Source organism: Giraffa tippelskirchi, chromosome 7 (genome assembly GCF_054371585.1).
Source record: "Giraffa tippelskirchi isolate mGirTip1 chromosome 7, T2T-mGirTip1v1.2.pri, whole genome shotgun sequence".
Classification (NCBI taxonomy): domain Eukaryota; kingdom Metazoa; phylum Chordata; class Mammalia; order Artiodactyla; family Giraffidae; genus Giraffa; species Giraffa tippelskirchi.
Window position 1 is genome coordinate 63,581,112 of NC_137281.1, and position 17,791 is coordinate 63,598,902.

The 17,791-nt window shown below is 56.1% G+C and overlaps 3 protein-coding genes across 4 annotated transcripts; all 3 read right to left on the bottom strand.

Annotated features, from left to right (window-relative positions):
• Positions 1-48: 48 nt before the first annotated feature.
• Positions 49-3,219, bottom strand: LOC145513947 (uncharacterized). Of its 2 annotated transcripts, none has more exons than XM_081511021.1 (3): positions 1,664-3,219; positions 952-1,264; positions 49-644 (listed from the first exon to the last, which is right to left on the bottom strand). In XM_081511021.1, the coding sequence occupies exons 1-3, from the start codon at positions 1,898-1,900 to the stop codon at positions 73-75; spliced, it is 1,122 nt and encodes a 373-aa protein (XP_081367147.1). In that variant the 5' UTR covers positions 1,901-3,219; the 3' UTR covers positions 49-72. The 2 variants fall into 2 exon arrangements, with proteins under 2 accessions (XP_081367147.1, XP_081367146.1); XM_081511020.1 differs by having other exon boundaries at positions 49-695.
• Positions 3,220-7,681: 4,462 nt separating this feature from the next.
• LOC145513953 (uncharacterized) lies at positions 7,682-12,754 on the bottom strand. Its single transcript, XM_081511030.1, has 3 exons — positions 9,301-12,754; positions 8,589-8,901; positions 7,682-8,332 (listed from the first exon to the last, which is right to left on the bottom strand). The coding sequence occupies exons 1-3, from the start codon at positions 9,535-9,537 to the stop codon at positions 7,710-7,712; spliced, it is 1,173 nt and encodes a 390-aa protein (XP_081367156.1). The 5' UTR covers positions 9,538-12,754; the 3' UTR covers positions 7,682-7,709.
• Positions 12,755-15,332: 2,578 nt separating this feature from the next.
• LOC145513982 (uncharacterized) lies at positions 15,333-17,125 on the bottom strand. The gene is made up of 3 exons (XM_081511074.1): positions 16,948-17,125; positions 16,236-16,548; positions 15,333-15,979 (listed from the first exon to the last, which is right to left on the bottom strand). The coding sequence occupies exons 1-3, from the start codon at positions 17,080-17,082 to the stop codon at positions 15,357-15,359; spliced, it is 1,071 nt and encodes a 356-aa protein (XP_081367200.1). The 5' UTR covers positions 17,083-17,125; the 3' UTR covers positions 15,333-15,356.
• Positions 17,126-17,791: the final 666 nt, after the last annotated feature.

Consider the following 17,791-nt stretch of genomic DNA (forward strand, 5'->3'; position numbering starts at 1 on the left):
GGTGATGGTAACACAGTATCACCAGAGTTACACAACAGTGTTCCCAAATTGCAACAATGATGAAAAAGTTTACTAATCCCAACTTAACCAAGAGAAATACAGGAAACCATACAAAAAATGAAACATCACCAGAAAGGTGGAAACAAACCAAATGCAAAGCAGTTCAGGGGAAAGGAACTCCATGTCCCCTGGGGGCAGACGGAGTTGCCGGCCTCCACGGTGAGCAGACAGGGATGGAGGCTGCAGAGCCGACCGCTCCCCTGGACGTGGTGTTTCCGGCAAGGGCTCTGGGTCTCTGTCCAGAGCGGGGGCTCGTTCTTCCTGCAGGGGCGGGTGAGTCATCGTTGGCGTCTGGGTGTTGCGCGGGAGCCAGGGCAGGCTCTCCCTGCCGAGGCGGTGACTCCTCCTCTGCCTCGGGTTCTCCTGCCAAAGCCCGAGCAGGTACAGGTGCACGTGGAGGTGGAGGTTCTGGCTGAGGGGGTGGGACATCAGTGCCTGGGGCTGGGGGTCCTGCAGGCACGGAGATCCGATCTGCCCGGTGTGCTGGCCAGTACCCAGCTGGCCTGGTGTCTCTGCGAGGGCAAGTCTCGGTTCTCCATCTGGCCTCGGTGGATCCCTGGGTCCTGCACCTGGAGCCACCACCTCTGTAGGGACAGGTCTGGGAAGTAGAGCCTGGTTCCAGTTGGAGGCCAGTGCTAGAGCCGGGGGAGAAGCAAAGTTTGCCCACAGGCCAGCCTTGGCATGTGCGTATCCCGGGACAGAAAGCTTCCAAGAGATTCCCAAAGAATACCCCGGGTCGGATGTCTTTTGGGACTGAAGTGTGCAAGATGGGGGTGGGGGTGTGAGGCCAGCGCTTGCTGCAGGCCCAGCAGCATCTTTCGGGGACTCGTCCCTGTGTAGCTCAGCACCCCCTCCCCACACACTCCCGTGCACCAGCCCCAGCGTCCTCACCTCTGTGCTCTGGCGTGCTGGGCTCCAGGTCCTCCTGCTGCCTCAGAGGCCGGGGTTCTCGGGACTCTGGGTCGGAGCCGGGTGTGCTGAGCTCCGTGGCAGCCTCAGACTGGGCCGCCGGGTGTATCCTGGGCGGTGTCTCGGCAGCAGGCCTTCCCCGCCTCCGCTTCGCCCCCGGTGGGGCTGATGCCTCCGTGGGCACGCTCACCTGGAGCCTGCACTGGGCCTCACGGGCGGGGGGGTGGTGCTCCGACCCCTCCCTCCGGGAGGTGGACGGGGTGTCCCCGTCCTCGGCCTCATCACGTGGGAAGCTCTGCAACGACAGTGACCGTCAGCCAGCCGTGCTGGGAGTTTTCCGAGCTGGGCCTGGCCAGTGGAGCCGCTGCTTCTGCCTGCTCGAACTTCTCTTCCCAGAAGGGTCAGAGACGTGTGTCTGCTCAGATCCCCACCCGGGAGGAAAGAGACCCACCTGAGGGTGTGAGGTCAGCCTGGGCGGCCGGCGCTGCCCGCACTCTCCCCATCCCACCCAGCCTGCTCTCCCCTGGGGTGTGGACACAACTTGTCCACAGGCTTCTGACCCCACATCCGCCTGGGCTTCCTTGAGGGAGACACACCCCGAGAAACCCGCATCCACACACACAGGCAAAGGACCCGGTGTTTCCGGGTGGCATGGGAGAGGTGGCCTGGCCCCGCCTGGGGCTCCCCGTGTTACCTTTCTGTTTCTCCGGGCAAAGGGCCAGAGGCCTCTCGGGGGTGCCCTGAGCCAACGTCGACAGGGTGCCCACGCACACTGCCTGTGAGCTTTCCTGAGGCCCCGGCCTCTGGGCAGGGGCAAACAGCAGAACATCCTGGCAGCAAGTGATCTGGCTGGGGGCTCCTCTCCGCTCTGGAGGCCTGGATACCCGGGTTGCGGGTTCTGTTGGGTTCTGTTGCCGGCAGGTGACATCATTTCCTGGGGTTCGTGCTGAGGTCCCTTCCCCAAAACTTCCCAAGGGAATCTCTGGGTTTCTGACTGCTCGACCACCCCCCTTAGGCCATGTGCAGGCACAGTGACAGCCACACAGCCCAGCCCACAGCCCTGGGGAGGCCTGGGTGCAGCCAGGGCCTGAGCTCCGAGGACCCCGCTGCTCTCAGACCAGGCTCCTTCTTCTCATAAGTGGTGTGGCCCTGGACAAGCATATGCCCCTCAGGGTTTCCCCAGTCTCTCCATCTGCAGAGTGGGGGTCATTCTCCCATCTGTTTCCTAGGTCTGTCGGCCTACGAGCAGCTCCATGCCTCTCCACCTGGGGCCGATATCACGTGGAGCTTGTGCGCTGAGACTTCAGAAAGAAAGACGCCATCCAGGGCTGACACAGCACAGAATGGGGCAGAACGAGGCCTGGATGCGCCGTGGTACCCAGGAAAAGGCACTCCCCCTCCTGACTGTTTTGAGACCCCGCATGCAAGTTGGAGGACCGAAAGGAAGACTCGAAGGTCTCCCTCTCTTATAGAAAAGAGTAGCCAACTTTCTGGTCCTCTGTTTCCATTGAGATTCTGTTCAAGTGTCCCAGCTCGGCTTCTGCGGGTGGCTGAGCTTCTAATGGCTCCCTGCGTTCTTGTCTTTTCCTCTCCAAACCTTCCGTCCTTTTCCCCCTTCTGGGGTGGATGGGCGCTGTCATTGCTTCTACCTTCGAGACAGATTGATGAAAAGTCTGGACCATCGACTCCTTTCCTCTCTTTGGTTCCGTGTCTCTCTCTGGCTGTGTCCCTCTCTTTTCCTTTCTCGATTCAGTCTGTGCCTTCCTCTTTCTCTCTCGTGTGTGGATGGATGGATGCTAGGAATGCCCATGTATATGATTAGATGAGGGTTATGTTTTAGGGATAGGTTAGAGGGAGAGAAAGGCTTTAGGTCGGAGTTGGTCATGGGGGAAGGGTCAAGGGTGGTGGTGGTGTTTCTTGGAATCTGAGTGCTGTGCATTCTTCGTCTCTTTCCATATGAACCCCTTCTCAGATACACCACTTGCAAGGAGTCTCTCATGTTCCGTTTCCTATCTTTTGCATTTGTGAATGCTTAGCTTCTCTGTTGTGAAGAGGTTCCATTGGATGGAAACCCATTGGTGTACTTGGTTTCCCTCTTCCCCTTACTTGAAGAGACCCATTTCTACCTCCGCCCAGCAAATGGCAAGGAGACTCTGATGTTAAGGAGCCTTTGACCTACGCTTCTTTCTAGCTATCTCATGACATCAGTCTTTAGGGTGAGGTTTTTCCCCGATATTGAGGTGGTGTGAGATCAAAACCAATAGCGTTCTTCAGATGTAGCTGTCTGGTTTTCCCATGGACATTGATTGAAGAGGCTTTCTTGTTCCCATTTGGATATTCTCCCCTTCTGTGTCAGAGATGAGTTGACCATGGATGCCGGGGTTTGTTTCTGGACCCTCAACTTTATTCCATCGATCTGGATCTGTGTGTGTTGTTGTATTCCCAATAGCATACCGTCCTGCTGCTGCCGCTGCGGCTAAGTCACTTCAGTCGTGTCTGACTCTGCGCGACCCCATGGCCTGCAGCCTACCAGGCTCCTCCGTCCAGGGCATTCTCCAGGCAAGAGTACTGGAGTGGGTCGCCATCGCCTTCTCCGATACTCTCCTGAGGATCCTAGTTTGGTCGTCTAATTTCCTTTCACACAACCTTGGATGTCCGTATCGGGGCTTTTTCGTCGGATTGTATTGACAATTTAGGCTCTTTTCTGTTTCCGTAACCCCTTTTGCAATTCTTTGTTCGGTGCGAAAATGCATTGGCATTTTGGGAGGAATAGCATCGAAGCTGTGGATTGCCTTGTGGGGCTGTGACATCATTTTCCCAATAGGAATTCTTTCAAGCCCTGAGCACAGCTTCTCTTTCCAGTGATTGGTGTGGGCTTGATCTTCTTTCTTCCATCTCTCGCCGTTTTGTGAGAACAGGTCCTTCCTTCCCTTCTGGGTTAGATGGACTCGTGGGTATCACTTCAGTGAATGGCATTGTCAGTGGGGGTGATAATTCCCTTCTCATTGGAAGACTTTGCTGTGAGTATTAGAAGTGCAAGTGATTTCTCTTCCCCTTCCTCCCTGTCCATCTCTCAGAGCCACCGGGAAACAGAGGCCTCATCCAGGGTCACACAGGCCTGAGGGAGTGCAACTAGACTGTTGTTTCTTCAGGCCCTCAGTGCTGGACATCATCCGGGATACTCTGTGTGTGTCTTCCTCAGTCTGGTGTCCCTTCAGACCTTTCCCTAGTTTTCACAGGCTTGTTGTGTTGGTGTTCTTTGTCTGTTTGGAGACACGTCCTTGAGAAGCTTTGTGTTTCCACTCATTCGTCTCGCGATGTATGACCTGTCTTTTGCTTTTGTAATGAGGTCTTGCCCACAGTAGATATCTTTGATTTTGCAAAGTCCACTGTATTCTCTGGGTTGTTTTGTGGACTGCCTTTTAGTTTTGTGTGTGAAGACTCAAAACACGTGTCCGGTTTCTGCTCATTGTTCTTCTAGATTTGTGACAAGTTTTCATGGAAACTTTGTCTAGGGATAACTGGAAGTGAACTCGGTGTAAGGTGTCAAGCCTCCATCTCCATTCATGTCATGCCCTGCAGTTTCCAATTCCCTGTTCCTGAGTGGTTTTGGAGACCTTGTGGGAAGTTTGGTTGCATCGGAGTTTGCATTTCCACCTTGAGTAGATAGATTCACACTGTTCTGCCCTCAGGGACACTGTCAAGGGGGAGTGAGGAGCAGCCTGCACTTCCAGCAGTGACCACACGGTGGGGCGAGTGCTGCTCTCCCCTCTGGGAGCCCCAGGCCACAGGCATCCCAGTGAGGAGCCAGCTCTGTGCTCAGCTGAAAGGAGTTAGTCTCTCAGGAGCCTCTGAGCCCTTGCCTTTGGATCACCCAGGGTGGGCATTTACTGTGACAGAAAAAAATTGCCCTGAATTCCATGGACGGAAGAGCCTGGCTGTGTAGAGTTCGTGAGTTGCCGTGAATCAGACACAACTGAGGACACAAAAACTCAATAGACTAAAACACTTTTTGGGGGTGGGGGGAGTGAAAGGGGGTGATGTGGGGTTTTTTGTCTTATATAATAGCCAAGGGAAATCTAGTTTAAACCTAAATTCACATAGATGGGAAAGGTATAGCTCTCCGTCACCCTATTAAAAAAAAACGACTTAACTTTTCTGAAAGTTTATTTAGTAGCTTCCTTGAGCAGTTCATTGTGAAGCATTTTTTTTTTTTTTCTGTGACATTGGCCTCATTAAAAAGTACGGTTTGCCTTTACTGGATAATTTTGTTCATTGGTTTGTTAGGGAATCTTGGTAATATTTGAGTTTCCTGGGGAGCATGGTCACATGACCTGGCCCTGGCCAATCGGTGCGTTCCACCTCCCTGGCCACTGTGATTGGCTCCGGACTGGGGCAGTGCCCAATCGGGGCCCAGGGCCGGGCCTGACGTTGGAAGCCAGGGGAAGACGAGCTCTCGTCCTGCTGGGGTAGGGGAAGGGGTGGGGCCGGGGGAGGTCAGGCTCCAGCAGTGGGAGGGGCTTGAGGTCCGCCTGCGGCAGTTGGTGACCTTCCTGCTCCCCTCAGGGCAGAGCCGCCGGCCTGAGAATGAGGGCGCTGCTGAGCCCAGGGGCTGGGATGGCCCGTTGCTGCTGTGGTCCCAGAGCTCCACCCGAGACCTGAGGGAGGCCGTCTGCCCGTGAGTCCTCTCCCGCTTGTCTGTCAGCTTGTTTGAAGCATGCTGGGTTTTCTGCCCAGCTGGCTAAGGGGAGTCCCTGGAAATGCAAGGGTGTGGGTTTTGGCAGACTTCAGGGAAGACATGCCAGATGAGCCTGGGAGACTCCAGCTTAATCTGGATTCAGGAGATATCTCTTCGGGCCAGCTAGTAATTGTAGGATAAGCCTAATGAGTCTTCACAGGATGAAGAGAGTAACGTGCCAAGGTAGCAATCGATGTCCTCCTTCGAGAGGATGAAGCTGGTGCTCAGAGAAGGGGGGAACTTGGCCACAGCAAGGAGGTGTGCACCCAGACAGAACCCCCAGATCCGGCCATTTGAGCTCAGGGAGGCCACTGGTGTGGCTTGTCCCTGTGGCAGGGGCCGAGGCACGCAGCCCACCCTGATTCCTGCGGGGGCCTGACTTGGGAAGTGCCATCTGGTAGCTTTGAGACTCACCAAACCAAATTGCACTGGAGAGGGGAAGGACACCTTCCTTCATCCACCCCCCACCCCCGCCGGATTCCCACATACCCTGACCCCTTTCTCTGGATTTCGGAGCCATTTCCAGAGTCCCGCTCATATGACCTCATTCGAAGTGCACTGTGGACGAGCTGCCATCTGCAGCTGCTACCACAGCAGCCAAGGGCTTTAGCTCCCGAGTACCTCCCTTCCTTTGGAACTTGGGGGCCCTCTACTCCCCACTTGCACACCACAGACCTTTGCTGAGGATTGTGGGGACCCTCACTCAGTTTGCAGCACGTTGTAGCCATCCCTGTCCTCTCAATACCTCCCTTGCCACTCAGCTTGTGAGCTCCTTTGGAGCAGCGTGGCCCACCTGGCTGCAACGGAAGAGACACAGCTGACAGGGAAACAACAGCTTAGATCTGACAGCCGGAAAGCTCTGTCAAAAGGGACCTCCCTCTTCACACCGTAGAGGCTGTAGGAGCCGCCAGGGTTTGGGAACCAGTGCTGGGGCCAAAATGACTCCACAGCTGTTTTCCTTCCTGGGGAGGGTTCTGGCTCCAGTGGGAATGGCTCAAGTCTCCTAAGGTTCTGAAAGCCCACTGTGTGCAGATTCACGGTACACAGAGAGGAGAAGGTGGAGTCCTGCCCTGGAGGTGGGCACAGCTCACGCATGAGCCAGGCAGGCAGGCAGGCAGGCAGGGCATGAGAACACCTGAGCTGCCTTCATGAGTGAACGGTGTGGGGGCAGAGGAAGAGAAGCCGGTCTGCTCCCTCATGTGGTGCCCAGGGCAGGCTGTCCCCAGAGGAAACCCTTACGACGGTGAGGACTATCACTGCTGTTTCCCAAGGGGTTCCGTCGGTGCGTGTCTTCCCCGGAGCGGTCAGGCCGTCTCTAAAGTACACTGGCCATGGGCATTGCCTCTCCTTGGAACTTCCCATGTGTTTCTCTTTTTTATGGAACAGTGATTTTTCTAGAGGGGTTCTGGGCCACAAGGTTGTTGGGTCATTTTCTAGCCTTCTGTCGTGAAGAACGCTTTCCTGGGCGTTGGGGTGGTTTGTTGTTCCAGCTCCCTTTCCTGGCTTCTTTTGGGAGCTGGTGCAACAAGAGGAGCTCAGCCTCTGCCTTCTGGCTGAGATGTCACCCTTCAAACAGCAATGCCTGCCTGGAGATAATGATGGCATTTGCCAAAAGGGCTTCGTTTGGCACATGATATCTTGAAAGGACGTACACCGTCCTTTCAGCTATCAAAGGCTAGTTCAAATGACATAAAAATGAGAACTCTCCAATGGAGTCTTACAGTAGGTGGAGAGTCCGAAAAAAACTCCTTCAGTCATTTCACTGAGAGTCATTGATTGGGGACACCAAGAATATAGGAAGGAATGCAGAAAGAAAAGGTGAAGTTGTGTTCAGGATCGGGGGGAGGGATGAACAGGGCGTGCTTGCCTTGAATCCAGGCTTTGTTGGGGGGTGGGGCATAAAGATCGAACGGGTCTGAAACTACAAAGTGGTGATGGTAACACAGTATCACCAGAGTTACACAACAGTGTTCCCAAATTGCAACAATGATGAAAAAGTTTACTAATCCCAACTTAACCAAGAGAAATACAGGAAACCATACAAAAAATGAAACATCACCAGAAAGGTGGAAACAAACCAAATGCAAAGCAGTTCAGGGGAAAGGAACTCCATGTCCCCTGGGGGCAGATGGAGTTGCCGGCCTCCACGGTGAGCAGACAGGGATGGAGGCTGCAGAGCCGACCGCTCCCCTGGACGTGGTGTTTCCGGCAAGGGCTCTGGGTCTCTGTCCAGAGCGGGGGCTCGTTCTTCCTGCAGGGGCGGGTGAGTCATCGTCGGCGTCTGGGTGTTGCGCGGGAGCCAGGGCAGGCTCTCCCTGCCGAGGCGGTGACTCCTCCTCTGCCTCGGGTTCTCCTGCCAAAGCCCGAGCAGGTACAGGTGCACGTGGAGGTGGAGGTTCTGGCTGAGGGGGTGGGACATCAGTGCCTGGGGCTGGGGGTCCTGCAGGCACGGAGATCCGATCTGCCCGGTGTGCTGGCCAGTACCCAGCTGGCCTGGTGTCTCTGCGAGGGCAAGTCTCGGTTCTCCATCTGGCCTCGGTGGATCCCTGGGTCCTGCACCTGGAGCCACCACCTCTGTAAGGACAGGTCTGGGAAGTAGAGCCTGGTTCCAGTTGGAGGCCAGTGCTAGAGCCGGGGGAGAAGCAAAGTTTGCCCACAGGCCAGCCTTGGCATGTGCGTATCCCGGGACAGAAAGCTTCCAAGAGATTCCCAAAGAATACCCCGGGTCGGATGTCTTTTGGGACTGAAGTGTGCAAGATGGGGGTGGGGGTGTGAGGCCAGCGCTTGCTGCAGGCCCAGCAGCATCTTTCGGGGACTCGTCCCTGTGTAGCTCAGCACCCCCTCCCCACACACTCCCGTGCACCAGCCCCAGCGTCCTCACCTCTGTGCTCTGGCGTGCTGGGCTCCAGGTCCTCCTGCTGCCTCAGAGGCCGGGGTTCTCGGGACTCTGGGTCGGAGCCGGGTGTGCTGAGCTCCGTGGCAGCCTCAGACTGGGCCGCCGGGTGTATCCTGGGCGGTGTCTCGGCAGCAGGCCTTCCCCGCCTCCGCTTCGCCCCCGGTGGGGCTGATGCCTCCGTGGGCACGCTCACCTGGAGCCTGCACTGGGCCTCACGGGCGGGGGGGTGGTGCTCCGACCCCTCCCTCCGGGAGGTGGACGGGGTGTCCCCGTCCTCGGCCTCATCACGTGGGAAGCTCTGCAACGACAGTGACCGTCAGCCAGCCGTGCTGGGAGTTTTCCGAGCTGGGCCTGGCCAGTGGAGCCGCTGCTTCTGCCTGCTCGAACTTCTCTTCCCAGAAGGGTCAGAGACGTGTGTCTGCTCAGATCCCCACCCGGGAGGAAAGAGACCCACCTGAGGGTGTGAGGTCAGCCTGGGCGGCCGGCGCTGCCCGCACTCTCCCCATCCCACCCAGCCTGCTCTCCCCTGGGGTGTGGACACAACTTGTCCACAGGCTTCTGACCCCACATCCGCCTGGGCTTCCTTGAGGGAGACACACCCCGAGAAACCCGCATCCACACACACAGGCAAAGGACCCGGTGTTTCCGGGTGGCATGGGAGAGGTGGCCTGGCCCCGCCTGGGGCTCCCCGTGTTACCTTTCTGTTTCTCCGGGCAAAGGGCCAGAGGCCTCTCGGGGGTGCCCTGAGCCAACGTCGACAGGGTGCCCACGCACACTGCCTGTGAGCTTTCCTGAGGCCCCGGCCTCTGGGCAGGGGCAAACAGCAGAACATCCTGGCAGCAAGTGATCTGGCTGGGGGCTCCTCTCCGCTCTGGAGGCCTGGATACCCGGGTTGCGGGTTCTGTTGGGTTCTGTTGCCGGCAGGTGACATCATTTCCTGGGGTTCGTGCTGAGGTCCCTTCCCCAAAACTTCCCAAGGGAATCTCTGGGTTTCTGACTGCTCGACCACCCCCCTTAGGCCATGTGCAGGCACAGTGACAGCCACACAGCCCAGCCCACAGCCCTGGGGAGGCCTGGGTGCAGCCAGGGCCTGAGCTCCGAGGACCCCGCTGCTCTCAGACCAGGCTCCTTCTTCTCATAAGTGGTGTGGCCCTGGACAAGCATATGCCCCTCAGGGTTTCCCCAGTCTCTCCATCTGCAGAGTGGGGGTCATTCTCCCATCTGTTTCCTAGGTCTGTCGGCCTACGAGCAGCTCCATGCCTCTCCACCTGGGGCCGATATCACGTGGAGCTTGTGCGCTGAGACTTCAGAAAGAAAGACGCCATCCAGGGCTGACACAGCACAGAATGGGGCAGAACGAGGCCTGGATGCACCGTGGTACCCAGGAAAAGGCACTCCCCCTCCTGACTGTTTTGAGACCCCGCATGCAAGTTGGAGGACCGAAAGGAAGACTCGAAGGTCTCCCTCTCTTATAGAAAAGAGTAGCCAACTTTCTGGTCCTCTGTTTCCATTGAGATTCTGTTCAAGTGTCCCAGCTCGGCTTCTGCGGGTGGCTGAGCTTCTAATGGCTCCCTGCGTTCTTGTCTTTTCCTCTCCAAACCTTCCGTCCTTTTCCCCCTTCTGGGGTGGATGGGCGCTGTCATTGCTTCTACCTTCGAGACAGATTGATGAAAAGTCTGGACCATCGACTCCTTTCCTCTCTTTGGTTCCGTGTCTCTCTCTGGCTGTGTCCCTCTCTTTTCCTTTCTCGATTCAGTCTGTGCCTTCCTCTTTCTCTCTCGTGTGTGGATGGATGGATGCTAGGAATGCCCATGTATATGATTAGATGAGGGTTATGTTTTAGGGATAGGTTAGAGGGAGAGAAAGGCTTTAGGTCGGAGTTGGTCATGGGGGAAGGGTCAAGGGTGGTGGTGGTGTTTCTTGGAATCTGAGTGCTGTGCATTCTTCGTCTCTTTCCATATGAACCCCTTCTCAGATACACCACTTGCAAGGAGTCTCTCATGTTCCGTTTCCTATCTTTTGCATTTGTGAATGCTTAGCTTCTCTGTTGTGAAGAGGTTCCATTGGATGGAAACCCATTGGTGTACTTGGTTTCCCTCTTCCCCTTACTTGAAGAGACCCATTTCTACCTCCGCCCAGCAAATGGCAAGGAGACTCTGATGTTAAGGAGCCTTTGACCTACGCTTCTTTCTAGCTATCTCATGACATCAGTCTTTAGGGTGAGGTTTTTCCCCGATATTGAGGTGGTGTGAGATCAAAACCAATAGCGTTCTTCAGATGTAGCTGTCTGGTTTTCCCATGGACATTGATTGAAGAGGCTTTCTTGTTCCCATTTGGATATTCTCCCCTTCTGTGTCAGAGATGAGTTGACCATGGATGCCGGGGTTTGTTTCTGGACCCTCAACTTTATTCCATCGATCTGGATCTGTGTGTGTTGTTGTATTCCCAATAGCATACCGTCCTGCTGCTGCCGCTGCGGCTAAGTCACTTCAGTCGTGTCTGACTCTGCGCGACCCCATGGCCTGCAGCCTACCAGGCTCCTCCGTCCAGGGCATTTTCCAGGCAAGAGTACTGGAGTGGGTCGCCATCGCCTTCTCCGATACTCTCCTGAGGATCCTAGTTTGGTCGTCTAATTTCCTTTCACACAACCTTGGATGTCCGTATCGGGGCTTTTTCGTCGGATTGTATTGACAATTTAGGCTCTTTTCTGTTTCCGTAACCCCTTTTGCAATTCTTTGTTCGGTGCGAAAATGCATTGGCATTTTGGGAGGAATAGCATCGAAGCTGTGGATTGCCTTGTGGGGCTGTGACATCATTTTCCCAATAGGAATTCTTTCAAGCCCTGAGCACAGCTTCTCTTTCCAGTGATTGGTGTGGGCTTGATCTTCTTTCTTCCATCTCTCGCCGTTTTGTGAGAACAGGTCCTTCCTTCCCTTCTGGGTTAGATGGACTCGTGGGTATCACTTCAGTGAATGGCATTGTCAGTGGGGGTGATAATTCCCTTCTCATTGGAAGACTTTGCTGTGAGTATTAGAAGTGCAAGTGATTTCTCTTCCCCTTCCTCCCTGTCCATCTCTCAGAGCCACCGGGAAACAGAGGCCTCATCCAGGGTCACACAGGCCTGAGGGAGTGCAACTAGACTGTTGTTTCTTCAGGCCCTCAGTGCTGGACATCATCCGGGATACTCTGTGTGTGTCTTCCTCAGTCTGGTGTCCCTTCAGACCTTTCCCTAGTTTTCACAGGCTTGTTGTGTTGGTGTTCTTTGTCTGTTTGGAGACACGTCCTTGAGAAGCTTTGTGTTTCCACTCATTCGTCTCGCGATGTATGACCTGTCTTTTGCTTTTGTAATGAGGTCTTGCCCACAGTAGATATCTTTGATTTTGCAAAGTCCACTGTATTCTCTGGGTTGTTTTGTGGACTGCCTTTTAGTTTTGTGTGTGAAGACTCAAAGCACGTGTCCGGTTTCTGCTCATTGTTCTTCTAGATTTGTGACAAGTTTTCATGGAAACTTTGTCTAGGGATAACTGGAAGTGAACTCGGTGTAAGGTGTCAAGCCTCCATCTCCATTCATGTCATGCCCTGCAGTTTCCAATTCCCTGTTCCTGAGTGGTTTTGGAGACCTTGTGGGAAGTTTGGTTGCATCGGAGTTTGCATTTCCACCTTGAGTAGATAGATTCACACTGTTCTGCCCTCAGGGACACTGTCAAGGGGGAGTGAGGAGCAGCCTGCACTTCCAGCAGTGACCACACGGTGGGGCGAGTGCTGCTCTCCCCTCTGGGAGCCCCAGGCCACAGGCATCCCAGTGAGGAGCCAGCTCTGTGCTCAGCTGAAAGGAGTTAGTCTCTCAGGGGCCTCTGAGCCCTTGCCTTTGGATCACCCAGGGTGGGCATTTACTGTGACAGAAAAAAATTGCCCTGAATTCCATGGACGGAAGAGCCTGGCTGTGTAGAGTTCGTGAGTTGCCGTGAATCAGACACAACTGAGGACACAAAAACTCAATAGACTAAAACACTGTTTGGGGGTGGGGGGAGTGAAAGGGGGTGATGTGGGGTTTTTTGTCTTATATAATAGCCAAGGGAAATCTAGTTTAAACCTAAATTCACATAGATGGGAAAGGTATAGCTCTCCGTCACCCTATTAAAAAAAAAAAAAAAAAACGACTTAACTTTTCTGAAAGTTTATTTAGTAGCTTCCTTGAGCAGTTCATTGTGAAGCATTTTTTTTTTTTTTTCTGTGACATTGGCCTCATTAAAAAGTACGGTTTGCCTTTACTGGATAATTTTGTTCATTGGTTTGTTAGGGAATCTTGGTAATATTTGAGTTTCCTGGGGAGCATGGTCACATGACCTGGCCCTGGCCAATCGGTGCGTTCCACCTCCCTGGCCACTGTGATTGGCTCCGGACTGGGGCAGTGCCCAATCGGGGCCCAGGGCCGGGCCTGACGTTGGAAGCCAGGGGAAGACGAGCTCTCGTCCTGCTGGGGTAGGGGAAGGGGTGGGGCCGGGGGAGGTCAGGCTCCAGCAGTGGGAGGGGCTTGAGGTCCGCCTGCGGCAGTTGGTGACCTTCCTGCTCCCCTCAGGGCAGAGCCGCCGGCCTGAGAATGAGGGCGCTGCTGAGCCCAGGGGCTGGGATGGCCCGTTGCTGCTGTGGTCCCAGAGCTCCACCCGAGACCTGAGGGAGGCCGTCTGCCCGTGAGTCCTCTCCCGCTTGTCTGTCAGCTTGTTTGAAGCATGCTGGGTTTTCTGCCCAGCTGGCTAAGGGGAGTCCCTGGAAATGCAAGGGTGTGGGTTTTGGCAGACTTCAGGGAAGACATGCCAGATGAGCCTGGGAGACTCCAGCTTAATCTGGATTCAGGAGATATCTCTTCGGGCCAGCTAGTAATTGTAGGATAAGCCTAATGAGTCTTCACAGGATGAAGAGAGTAACGTGCCAAGGTAGCAATCGATGTCCTCCTTCGAGAGGATGAAGCTGGTGCTCAGAGAAGGGGGGAACTTGGCCACAGCAAGGAGGTGTGCACCCAGACAGAACCCCCAGATCCGGCCATTTGAGCTCAGGGAGGCCACTGGTGTGGCTTGTCCCTGTGGCAGGGGCCGAGGCACGCAGCCCACCCTGATTCCTGCGGGGGCCTGACTTGGGAAGTGCCATCTGGTAGCTTTGAGACTCACCAAACCAAATTGCACTGGAGAGGGGAAGGACACCTTCCTTCATCCACCCCCCACCCCCGCCGGATTCCCACATACCCTGACCCCTTTCTCTGGATTTCGGAGCCATTTCCAGAGTCCCGCTCATATGACCTCATTCGAAGTGCACTGTGGACGAGCTGCCATCTGCAGCTGCTACCACAGCAGCCAAGGGCTTTAGCTCCCGAGTACCTCCCTTCCTTTGGAACTTGGGGGCCCTCTACTCCCCACTTGCACACCACAGACCTTTGCTGAGGATTGTGGGGACCCTCACTCAGTTTGCAGCACGTTGTAGCCATCCCTGTCCTCTCAATACCTCCCTTGCCACTCAGCTTGTGAGCTCCTTTGGAGCAGCGTGGCCCACCTGGCTGCAACGGAAGAGACACAGCTGACAGGGAAACAACAGCTTAGATCTGACAGCCGGAAAGCTCTGTCAAAAGGGACCTCCCTCTTCACACCGTAGAGGCTGTAGGAGCCGCCAGGGTTTGGGAACCAGTGCTGGGGCCAAAATGACTCCACAGCTGTTTTCCTTCCTGGGGAGGGTTCTGGCTCCAGTGGGAATGGCTCAAGTCTCCTAAGGTTCTGAAAGCCCACTGTGTGCAGATTCACGGTACACAGAGAGGAGAAGGTGGAGTCCTGCCCTGGAGGTGGGCACAGCTCACGCATGAGCCAGGCAGGCAGGCAGGCAGGCAGGGCATGAGAACACCTGAGCTGCCTTCATGAGTGAACGGTGTGGGGGCAGAGGAAGAGAAGCCGGTCTGCTCCCTCATGTGGTGCCCAGGGCAGGCTGTCCCCAGAGGAAACCCTTACGACGGTGAGGACTATCACTGCTGTTTCCCAAGGGGTTCCGTCGGTGCGTGTCTTCCCCGGAGCGGTCAGGCCGTCTCTAAAGTACACTGGCCATGGGCATTGCCTCTCCTTGGAACTTCCCATGTGTTTCTCTTTTTTATGGAACAGTGATTTTTCTAGAGGGGTTCTGGGCCACAAGGTTGTTGGGTCATTTTCTAGCCTTCTGTCGTGAAGAACGCTTTCCTGGGCGTTGGGGTGGTTTGTTGTTCCAGCTCCCTTTCCTGGCTTCTTTTGGGAGCTGGTGCAACAAGAGGAGCTCAGCCTCTGCCTTCTGGCTGAGATGTCACCCTTCAAACAGCAATGCCTGCCTGGAGATAATGATGGCATTTGCCAAAAGGGCTTCGTTTGGCACATGATATCTTGAAAGGACGTACACCGTCCTTTCAGCTATCAAAGGCTAGTTCAAATGACATAAAAATGAGAACTCTCCAATGGAGTCTTACAGTAGGTGGAGAGTCCGAAAAAAACTCCTTCAGTCATTTCACTGAGAGTCATTGATTGGGGACACCAAGAATATAGGAAGGAATGCAGAAAGAAAAGGTGAAGTTGTGTTCAGGATCGGGGGGAGGGATGAACAGGGCGTGCTTGCCTTGAATCCAGGCTTTGTTGGGGGGTGGGGCATAAAGATCGAACGGGTCTGAAACTACAAAGTGGTGATGGTAACACAGTATCACCAGAGTTACACAACAGTGTTCCCAAATTGCAACAATGATGAAAAAGTTTACTAATCCCAACTTAACCAAGAGAAATACAGGAAACCATACAAAAAATGAAACATCACCAGAAAGGTGGAAACAAACCAAATGCAAAGCAGTTCAGGGGAAAGGAACTCCATGTCCCCTGGGGGCAGATGGAGTTGCCGGCCTCCACGGTGAGCAGACAGGGATGGAGGCTGCAGAGCCGACCGCTCCCCTGGACGTGGTGTTTCCGGCAAGGGCTCTGGGTCTCTGTCCAGAGCGGGGGCTCGTTCTTCCTGCAGGGGCGGGTGAGTCATCGTCGGCGTCTGGGTGTTGCGCGGGAGCCAGGGCAGGCTCTCCCTGCCGAGGCGGTGACTCCTCCTCTGCCTCGGGTTCTCCTGCCAAAGCCCGAGCAGGTACAGGTGCACGTGGAGGTGGAGGTTCTGGCTGAGGGGGTGGGACATCAGTGCCTGGGGCTGGGGGTCCTGCAGGCACGGAGATCCGATCTGCCCGGTGTGCTGGCCAGTACCCAGCTGGCCTGGTGTCTCTGCGAGGGCAAGTCTCGGTTCTCCATCTGGCCTCGGTGGATCCCTGGGTCCTGCACCTGGAGCCACCACCTCTGTAAGGACAGGTCTGGGAAGTAGAGCCTGGTTCCAGTTGGAGGCCAGTGCTAGAGCCGGGGGAGAAGCAAAGTTTGCCCACAGGCCAGCCTTGGCATGTGCGTATCCCGGGACAGAAAGCTTCCAAGAGATTCCCAAAGAATACCCCGGGTCGGATGTCTTTTGGGACTGAAGTGTGCAAGATGGGGGTGGGGGTGTGAGGCCAGCGCTTGCTGCAGGCCCAGCAGCATCTTTCGGGGACTCGTCCCTGTGTAGCTCAGCACCCCCTCCCCACACACTCCCGTGCACCAGCCCCAGCGTCCTCACCTCTGTGCTCTGGCGTGCTGGGCTCCAGGTCCTCCTGCTGCCTCAGAGGCCGGGGTTCTCGGGACTCTGGGTCGGAGCCGGGTGTGCTGAGCTCCGTGGCAGCCTCAGACTGGGCCGCCGGGTGTATCCTGGGCGGTGTCTCGGCAGCAGGCCTTCCCCGCCTCCGCTTCGCCCCCGGTGGGGCTGATGCCTCCGTGGGCACGCTCACCTGGAGCCTGCACTGGGCCTCACGGGCGGGGGGGTGGTGCTCCGACCCCTCCCTCCGGGAGGTGGACGGGGTGTCCCCGTCCTCGGCCTCATCACGTGGGAAGCTCTGCAACGACAGTGACCGTCAGCCAGCCGTGCTGGGAGTTTTCCGAGCTGGGCCTGGCCAGTGGAGCCGCTGCTTCTGCCTGCTCGAACTTCTCTTCCCAGAAGGGTCAGAGACGTGTGTCTGCTCAGATCCCCACCCGGGAGGAAAGAGACCCACCTGAGGGTGTGAGGTCAGCCTGGGCGGCCGGCGCTGCCCGCACTCTCCCCATCCCACCCAGCCTGCTCTCCCCTGGGGTGTGGACACAACTTGTCCACAGGCTTCTGACCCCACATCCGCCTGGGCTTCCTTGAGGGAGACACACCCCGAGAAACCCGCATCCACACACACAGGCAAAGGACCCGGTGTTTCCGGGTGGCATGGGAGAGGTGGCCTGGCCCCGCCTGGGGCTCCCCGTGTTACCTTTCTGTTTCTCCGGGCAAAGGGCCAGAGGCCTCTCGGGGGTGCCCTGAGCCAACGTCGACAGGGTGCCCACGCACACTGCCTGTGAGCTTTCCTGAGGCCCCGGCCTCTGGGCAGGGGCAAACAGCAGAACATCCTGGCAGCAAGTGATCTGGCTGGGGGCTCCTCTCCGCTCTGGAGGCCTGGATACCCGGGTTGCGGGTTCTGTTGGGTTCTGTTGCCGGCAGGTGACATCATTTCCTGGGGTTCGTGCTGAGGTCCCTTCCCCAAAACTTCCCAAGGGAATCTCTGGGTTTCTGACTGCTCGACCACCCCCCTTAGGCCATGTGCAGGCACAGTGACAGCCACACAGCCCAGCCCACAGCCCTGGGGAGGCCTGGGTGCAGCCAGGGCCTGAGCTCCGAGGACCCCGCTGCTCTCAGACCAGGCTCCTTCTTCTCATAAGTGGTGTGGCCCTGGACAAGCATATGCCCCTCAGGGTTTCCCCAGTCTCTCCATCTGCAGAGTGGGGGTCATTCTCCCATCTGTTTCCTAGGTCTGTCGGCCTACGAGCAGCTCCATGCCTCTCCACCTGGGGCCGATATCACGTGGAGCTTGTGCGCTGAGACTTCAGAAAGAAAGACGCCATCCAGGGCTGACACAGCACAGAATGGGGCAGAACGAGGCCTGGATGCACCGTGGTACCCAGGAAAAGGCACTCCCCCTCCTGACTGTTTTGAGACCCCGCATGCAAGTTGGAGGACCGAAAGGAAGACTCGAAGGTCTCCCTCTCTTATAGAAAAGAGTAGCCAACTTTCTGGTCCTCTGTTTCCATTGAGATTCTGTTCAAGTGTCCCAGCTCGGC